This window comes from Fringilla coelebs (assembly GCF_963513975.1).
Source record: "Fringilla coelebs genome assembly, chromosome: 3".
NCBI lineage: Eukaryota > Metazoa > Chordata > Aves > Passeriformes > Fringillidae > Fringilla > Fringilla coelebs.
This window is the reverse complement of record NC_140030.1, coordinates 105232542-105240821: the sequence shown is the minus strand read 5'-3', so window position 1 is coordinate 105240821 and position 8280 is coordinate 105232542. Positions and strand designations below refer to the sequence as shown.

Below are 8280 nucleotides of genomic sequence, written 5' to 3'. Positions count from 1 at the left end.
TGTTTGGGAGGTGCACGTGAGATAACAGGTTCCAGCACACTCCTGTGAGTGGTGCTGCAGGGACTCAGCTGGGGTGTGCAACCACCTGGGAGCCAGCTCACCCTCTCCTTCCCGCTTCAAGGGAAGCCCCAGGCCCCACCTGCAGCTGGGGCCTTGGTGGGGCAGCTGTGCCTGCACCCCTCCTGTGCTGCCCCCAGGCTGAGCACCTCCTTCCACAGAGTCCTGAGGAGGCAGTGGCCATCCCCCTTGCCCCGTACCCTGCCCATACAGGGACACACGGACCATGATCCAAGGTAGCTCTCACAAGTGTTCTTAATTAAGGGGTGGGGTCTCCCAGGTGGCTCTCAGCCATGTCCCCACCCCCCGCTTGGACCCACAGCTGCTTGGAGCTCTCAGCCACCACAGTCCCATCTCCGTAGCCCCCTCAGCCTGTCTTCTTCACGACGTGGATGAAGTAGCAGGGCACGTGGGCCTGGCCCGGTGTGTAGGGCTGGAAGTCGCCCAGGACGCTGTGCTGGCACTTTCCCTGGAAGGCTCCTTTCAGCAGGGCTGTGAAGGCCTCCAGCCGGTGCGGGTAGTACGAGAGGCGAAACTTGCTGCAAGGAGGCAGTGCTGGTGAGGCAGGGGGACAGCGGGGCACAGTGCCAGCCACCCCCCCACGCCGGGAGCGCCCTCTGCAGCTCTTCTCACCTCAGCTCCGGGTCTGCCCCCGCCTCAGTGGGGGGGACCTGCACCGTGTAGTCCAGGGTCACCATGTGTGCCTTGTTGTTTACCAGCAGCACCGAGGTGGTGATGTCCTTGGTCAAGTCGCTCTGGGAGACCACAGGAGAACGTCTGTGTCCTGTGGGGACTCGATGGCCCCCAGCCTGGGCACAATCCTGCTGCCTGCCCTGCCTGGCCCACTTGAGGCCGTGGGGCTGGGGCAAAGGGGATTGGGATGGGGCAGGACATGCCAGCCACCGACCTTGTAGTAGATGTTCTTGCCGGGCGGCGCGCAGCCCGTGGCCAGGATGTGATCGTAGTTGCGGTGGTCAATGACGAGGACACCCCCGGGCCTCACCATGCTGGCAATGTTCCTCAGGGCCAGCTTGTGGTCACTCTGGTCCCCTAGAAACTATGGCGTCTCCAAGCACTGGCTGTACCCCATGGCACAGTCCATATGCCCTTATCTTACCCATACACACGTACACATGCACACACAAATACTAGCCCCTACCATCTTCCCCCAAATCTCAGCTTGGAGAACCCACAGCCCCACCCACGGCATGAGCTCAGGCATGTTCTCAGCCTCACTGGAACAGAGCGTGCCACGTGGGAAACCCACCACCCGCCTTTGTGGCACAAATCTGGGTGTGCCTCCAGCCTTGTCACAGCAGTGACATTGATGCACAAACCTCCATGACCATGGAACCAAGTTGGCCCACTCATGGCACAGACTGGGGCAGTGGGGCCTCAGCTCCACCCTCCCTGGAGATGCACCATGAAACAGCAGCTCCATTGTGCATAATCCCATTCCAACAATGCCATGACTTAGGACATGTTTCCAGCTTGCTGGAAGACACCATGCATGCACAGGTACTTCCCTTCCTCTCCCCTGCCCCAACTCACCTTTGAAATCAGGCAGGTGTGCAAAGGAGTTCCCGAGGCAGATGACCGCATCAAACCCATCCCCTGGCTTCTCCAGGTCCTTCTCCAGAGTGAGCCAGTTAGCCTCCTCGATGACTGCAGCACAAGGAATTGGATGAGGGTAGGAACACCTAACAGCCTCCCCTGCCTGCAAGACCCCATCCCAGCATCACCCAGCCCTCCCCAGGCCCCTGTGGCTGCTTGCTCTGGCCTCTGGCCTGCATCCAGACAGGCAAGCACCATGGCTCGTCTTTGCCGAGCATCTGGCACTGTCAGGTCCCCGCAGCAAGGCCACCCGACCGGCGGCAGTCGCACATGAGCTGCCCGAGCACTGCGCGGGGCCACGGACAGTGCGCTGGGGCAGCGTGTCAGCGTCCGCAGCCCCTCCCGGCCCCCACAGCCCCCGCACCCCATCGGTCGAAGGGCTCCTCCTTGCGCCGCTCCCAGCGCTCCTTCAGCGCGTACTTGAGCATCTTGTCGCTGGCATCGACGCTGGTCACCTGGAAGCCCTCCTCGAGCAGCATGATGGAGTCCACCCTGGGGACACGGCTGTCAGCGGGGCCGGGGGCAGCACAGGGGGCCGGGGAGGGGGGCACTGGGGATGGCCGGGGGCAGCGAGGGCCCGGGTAGCCGCGGGCTGGGGGAAGGGACACCAGGGAGCTGGGCGGGAGCGGGGCGCGGGGCCTCACCCGGTGCCGCAGGCCACGTCCAGGACGGAGCGGCAGCGGTGCTGGCGGAGCAGCGCCAGGAGCCAGCTGCGGTACTCGGCCGTGCGGCCCCGCGTGTCCCCGATGTACAGCTGCCACACGCGGGCCGCCCGCCCGTCCGCGTACTGGTCCGGCAGCCCCTCCGCCGCCACTCCCAGCGACCGCGTCCGGTACACGCTGTCCACCATCCCGCCGCCACCGACACCGACCCAGACCCGGACACCGACGCGGCCGCGGCCCCTCAGCCTCGCTGCGCCCCGCCCCCCCGCGCCCGCCAATCCCCGCCGCGTCCGCCCCCGCTGCCCCGCCAATCGCCTGTCGCGCCGCGCCCCTCCCGCCCCCGGCCAGGCCACGCCCCTCCCGGCCTCGGCCCCGCCAATGAGCGCTGCCAGGCAGCGCTCGCGCCGCGCCCCTCACGGCCCCGACTTTTGCCTCGGCGGGGTCAGGGCCCGGCCCGGCCCGGCCCGCGGGACCTGCCCGCCCCTCACCGGCCTCCCCGGGCCGCAGCAGCGCTCATCCCGCACCCAGCAGCAGCAGAAGCAGGGCCGGCAGTGGCGGCGGCGACTCTGGGGAAAACGTCTTTATTTACAGTCCCGGCGGCGTGCGAGGGGCCGGCGGCGGGGCAGCACTCGCGGCCTCCCGGAGCTGGAGCCCCCGACAGGGATGCGGCAGGGCTGGGTCCGCGGCTTCGTGACACCGAATCACGGGATAGCACCCAGGCTGGCAAGGCGGGGCCAGGCGCTCCGGTCTCCCCCGGGTCACAAGTCCCTTTTCCTTTGGTACCCATAGGCACAGCGGGGTGAAACCCCGGAGCGGGCGGCCCTGGGGGCAGGGGCTGCGTGCCTACAGCTCATCAGCTGGGCTGTGGGTGAGCGGAGCCTGCTCCTGGACCCCCTCCAGGGCCTCCCCTGTGTCCGGAAGGCTGCCAGCTCCCTCGCGCTCATCCTTCTGGCCCTTTTTCTTCTTCTTCCCACTCTTTTTTTTGCTCTGCTTCTCCCCCACGCTTGCCAAATCACCCTTCTTGCCAGTCCACTTCTCTGCCAGGCAGCCTAGGGAAAAGAGGAGAAGAGAGGGGCAGAGGGGGCTCTGATGGAGAGGCAAGACTCCCCATGCTTTAGCAAGGCTCCCCTGCCCTCCCAAGCATTCCTGCATTATTTCAGCCCCTGGAAGCAACCAGGACTTACTTGTGTCCTTTCCTTTTAGCACGTGGTTGGCACAGAGAAACTGGGAGAGATCCTCCGTCTGGTGATGCCTGTACCAATCTTCGATCACATCTTCATACTCCTCTACCAGCACATCGCACTAGGGCAGAGAGGAGAGCCCAGCTCCAGACATGTGCTGGTGTGGCAGGACCAGGGCCAGGCTCCTGCCACAGGTCCTGCCAACATCCTGCTCCCAACAGTGCACCCCTGGATGCTCTTCCCCCCTTCCACTCCAGCCTACAAGGTTTTTTGAGGGCAAATCCCACGGGGCGGGGTACCTGCTTTTTGAGGTCAGCCACCTCAGCGGAGGTCTCATTCCACAGCTCGTAGGGGATGTCCATCACCACCTTGACACCCTTGTGCACCAGATTGTGCAGGGTCTCGAACGTCTCTGACATGCCCTGTGAGGGAGGGAGCAGCACAGCCTGGTGAAGTGGTGCTCCTCCTGCAGATCTCTCACTCTCTCCTCTCAGTGTCAGCCACACGACCCTGCCCAGCCATGCAGAACATGCAAACCAGATCCCTGGGGGCATCAGCGTTATCAGGGGGGAAGCTCAAGTGGCAGCGACTTCCCCTCTGCAAACCTGGTCCCAAACCCCAGAGGAAGACAGCACCCCACATCTGACTTGGGGGGCAGTGTGGCCTTGCATGCCAGGCACTATCAGGGGGTCCAGAGGATGGGAAGAATGACCCTGGTTTGTCACTCTGGCAGTGAAGGGATGAGCGAGGCATGTTTGGGAGCAGGAACTGGAGGAACAGCCCTCACCTTTGCGAATCTGTTACTGCCGCTCCTCTCCTTGTGCAGGTTGTAATCCAACAGCCGCTTGCAGATGTTCTCTGTCACCTCAATTAACCGGATGTCCCTGCATGGAGAGAAAGGCTCAGGCTAGGCATGGGCCCCCAGCAACAGCCAGGCACAGGGTGAGCCTCCCAAAGCCCCCGGCTCCAGAGGCAGTGACAGCAGCAGGAGCCTCCCGGCCCACTCCCACTTACGACTGTGTGTACTTGACAGCAGAGCCCTTCCCGTCCAGGAAGCCATACTTGGTGTCGATCACCTCCTTGGTCTTGCCAGTCTCCTCGAAGGCAGATTTGAGCTCCACTGCTACGTACTTGCACACTGTGGAAAGGAGAGAGCACGAGTGCTTTAGGGGGTCTCACTGTTCAGACAGGCAGCGGGACAGAGCACCTGGGACAGCAGCAAGAACCAGCCCAGGAACCAGGCATTTGGCCATCCAAAGAAATAACCAGGAATGGCTCAGCTGCTTCCACTAGAGAACGCTTGAAGCAGGAGCACCCAAACCAGTGTTTCAGAGTAAACCAGCTGCTGTGGCACAGCTGGAAGTCACACAGGCTCAGTTTTGCCTGCAGCTTTCCCCCCAGAAGCCTCCACCTCTCTGCCACAAGCTGCTCTCCTCCTTTTGGAAGAACACAGGGTCCTTTCACAACACAAGTCCCAGTGTGGCTCAGAGCTTCTCCTCGTGACGGCAGCATGTCCCACCTCGTACTGGTTCTGTGCTCTCAGTGCCCTGGGGACACTGGGGCTGTGCTGGGGACTGAGCAGCTGGCAGGGCTTGGTGGGCTGGGTGACAGCACCAAGTGCTGGCTGTGGCCTCCAGCAACACAACTTGGGGCTCTGCCTGCAGAGACCACACCCTCAAGAGATTTAGAAAACAGTGCAGGGTTATTTTTATAAAGCTAAAAAAAAGGCTTTATTTCTTCTGTAAAAAGAGCCCAACAGAGCTATAGAAACAGACTGCAGGAGAAATACCTCAGGGGTTTACAAGTGGGAATGGGGAGGAATGGAAGCCAGGCATGGTGTGGCTATTCCTCCTGCAAAAACAGGGTCTCAGGAGGCTGGAGAAAGCTTTGTCCAGTGCTGTGGGGTCCTGTTTGTCAGGAGCCACCTCTTCTTCGAGCTCTACTTTAGGAGAAGTGCCAAGCTTCAGCAGGAATGGTCTGACAGCAATGAGCCAGTATCTTCTCCCAGGCAATTATGTGAGTTGAGAGATGCCCCAGGCAGGAAGAGAGCAAGGTGGCTTCTCCAGAGCTCCCATGCACACGCAGAGAAACCCTCTGCACACCTCCTGCACAATCCTTTCTCTGCTGGCACAAGGGGCTGGAGGCAACTGTGGCCATTTCTCAGGTGGGATGATCTCTCCTTCCTGAAGACCCTTGGAGCTCGGATCTCAAGGATGTCCCCCTCCACACCACACCTGCTGCAGTGTCCCCACACATGCCAGGAGGAGTGCTCAGTGCTGAGTCCAGTTATCCAGATGCTCCCTGCAGCTTTTGCTGAGCACTGACACAGGTTCGAAGCCTGGGCAGGAAGAGGAGCAGAGTGTGGTCAGTGCTTGCTCTGATGCTTCTCTGAGGTTACGCTGGTGCCACAGCAGAACTTGGACATCAGCATCTCCAGAGCTGCTTCCCCGGCAGGGAAAGTTTTGTAAAGAACTCCCTATTTTTAAATTTTCTCTTTGCTGTTCAGCTCCACATGTGCCTGCACAACAAAGACAGAGGAAACGGCACCAGACAGCAAATGCTCATCATGACCTACCCTGGACTGCCTGTGAACCAAAGGGATACTCAGACAGAAAGCATCACAGAGACGAAACTGTAAGGAGCACACACACACACGACCAGTCCCAGCTACGAACCGGCAGGCGATCAACTGACTGCCGGGAATAGCGATGCCCGCGGGCAGGAGGCGGGCAGAGGAGCAGCCCGCGGGGGCGCAGCCCCGCACCAGTAACCCCCGGCCCGAGCAGATAGCGGGCGGCCGCCGATCAGCCCGGCCCCCCGAGGCCCCGCTTACCCTCGCACTTGCTGGGCAGTCGCACCCAGTCCGAGTCGTCGCCCCCTGCCAGCGCCGCCGCCATCAGCAGCATCAGCAACGCTGCCCCCGCCGCCGCCGCCATGACTCCGCTTCCGGGGCGCGCTCCCACCCCGCCACGCCCCGTTACCATGGCGACCCCGCGGCGCCGGCCAATGGCGGAGGTGCGCGTAACCCGCGTGACCAATCCCCACCGGCCGCCGCCAACCAATCCCAGCGGCCCGCGGCCCCCGTAGCGCCGCCCCCGGGCGGTCCCGCCGAGCGCCCACGTGGGAAGGGGCGCGCACGTGGCCGCGGGGGTACCTCGGGGTACTCCACAGCCCTCGGGAGTCCTCCCTGCCTCGGGAATTCTGGAAACCTTCTGCCCCGGGATACTTTGGGGCCCCTTCCCTGCCTCTGGATAATTCTGGGCCCCTTCCCATCCTCCGGGAAATTCCAGGGCCCTGCCACCCACAGAAATGTGTCAGCTCCTCTCTCGTCTCCTCAAACCAAGATTCCCATCCAGTACCTCCCCCAACCAACACTGGGTCTTCTCCCTCCTCCATTCAGGGGTCCCCTCTCTAGTCTCCAGGATATTTCCAGTGACTTCCACACCCCTACACCAAACCAGGGGGACTTACCCTTCATGCCCTCAGCTCTGGGCGAGGAGGATGGAGGTGAGGACAGCGTCAGAGAGCACGACCTTCAGCAGCACCACACGGACAGCCATAAGCAGCGCTGCCAAGGCAGGGGCCGGTGACACTGCAATGGAAGGGTGAGGTGATGCCTGCACAGACACCCCCTGCACCCACGTCCTTTGCAGGCCTGCCACCGGGCCATGTTGGGGCAGACTTGAGATCTTTACACATTCCAGACACCCTCATGTCACTCTCATGCTGTTCCTAAGGGCAGGCTGGCTCTGACCCAGTTTCCCCATTCTTCCCAACAAGGTGAAGCTTCCTTCCCTCTTCCCCAGTCCCATAACACTGGGAAAACCCATCCCAACCACCACATAGCCCCAGCCAAGCCCCTTCCAGGGCTTTCTCCCAGGAAGCTGACACTCCCACCAGGCAGGGGCCAGAGACTCACCAGCTGTGCTACAGAGCTCTGCTGTCTCCTCGTTGCCTGTGGGATGAAAGAGCAGCTGGGGAGGCACTGGCAGCCCAGCACCAGGTGCATGGCAGGGCTAGCCACAAACCCCTTCCTGTGATCGGGACAGCAACGTTTGCCCCTAGGGCCTCACACCTGCTCCCTGCTGGCCCCAGAGGCCCTGCCGATCTCCCTCCTCGGGGGCCACGGGTGCACCCACTGGGCTGGGCAGCAGTGGCCAAGGCAGGCAGAGGGGGTGGCAGCAGGGCCATACCTGTGATGCGGATAGGGCGGGAGCTGTGGGACGGGGAGGTCCTGTTGGCCCCCACATGGCAAGCAAGTTCCCTCTCGCGCGGGGGGTCACTGGAAAGGAGGGAGACGGAGCAGACGGTGCCACCATCCTCCTGGGAGGCCCCATAGGCAAAGGACTGCAGGATGCTACCGTTCCCACCGGAGATCCAGACGGCATGGCCAGAGCTGGGGGCCAGGTCGCTCACCACGCACACCACCAGCTGCCGGCGCTGCCCAGCCAGCACCATGCTCAATGGCCGGGTCAGCGTAGGCTGTGGCACAGCTGCCCTGCCAACTGAGGGAGACAAGGTTTAGGGGCACTGCTTCCCTCGCACATCCCACCCAGCACGGCTGCCAGCTCGGCAGAGCTCAGCCTTTGCATCCAGGCTGGGTGGCACCCGGCCTTTCCACCTCCTGGGTTTGTCCTGGGGGTACTCACGGGGCAGGAGCGGGAGCAGAGCGGCAGCCAGCAGCACCCGGAGCAGCTCCATGGCAGCTGCCGCGCATGGGGCCGCCGGGGCTCAGCCCCCACCCGCAGCTCCAGCTGCACCGCCCA

The 8280-nt window shown here is 62.8% G+C and overlaps 3 protein-coding genes across 3 annotated transcripts; all 3 read right to left on the bottom strand.

Moving 5' to 3' along the window:
- Positions 1-301: 301 nt before the first annotated feature.
- GNMT (glycine N-methyltransferase) lies at positions 302-2580 on the bottom strand. The gene is made up of 6 exons (XM_084201704.1): positions 2316-2580; positions 2036-2163; positions 1609-1722; positions 965-1107; positions 691-812; positions 302-596 (listed from the first exon to the last, which is right to left on the bottom strand). The coding sequence occupies exons 1-6, from the start codon at positions 2519-2521 to the stop codon at positions 425-427; spliced, it is 885 nt and encodes a 294-aa protein (XP_084057830.1). The 5' UTR covers positions 2522-2580; the 3' UTR covers positions 302-424.
- Positions 2581-2907: 327 nt separating this feature from the next.
- On the bottom strand, positions 2908-6462 carry CNPY3 (canopy FGF signaling regulator 3). The gene is made up of 6 exons (XM_084201706.1): positions 6348-6462; positions 4529-4652; positions 4302-4398; positions 3814-3936; positions 3518-3635; positions 2908-3382 (listed from the first exon to the last, which is right to left on the bottom strand). Exons 1-6 carry the CDS (start codon positions 6448-6450, stop codon positions 3177-3179), a joined length of 771 nt encoding a protein of 256 aa, XP_084057832.1. The 5' UTR covers positions 6451-6462; the 3' UTR covers positions 2908-3176.
- Positions 6463-6996: 534 nt separating this feature from the next.
- Positions 6997-7972, bottom strand: PTCRA (pre T cell antigen receptor alpha; the record flags this gene model as incomplete). Its single annotated transcript, XM_084202665.1, has 3 exons — positions 6997-7106; positions 7434-7469; positions 7708-7972. 3 exons carry the CDS (start codon positions 7970-7972, stop codon positions 6997-6999), a joined length of 411 nt encoding a protein of 136 aa, XP_084058791.1.
- Between the last annotated feature and the right edge of the window lie 308 nt (positions 7973-8280).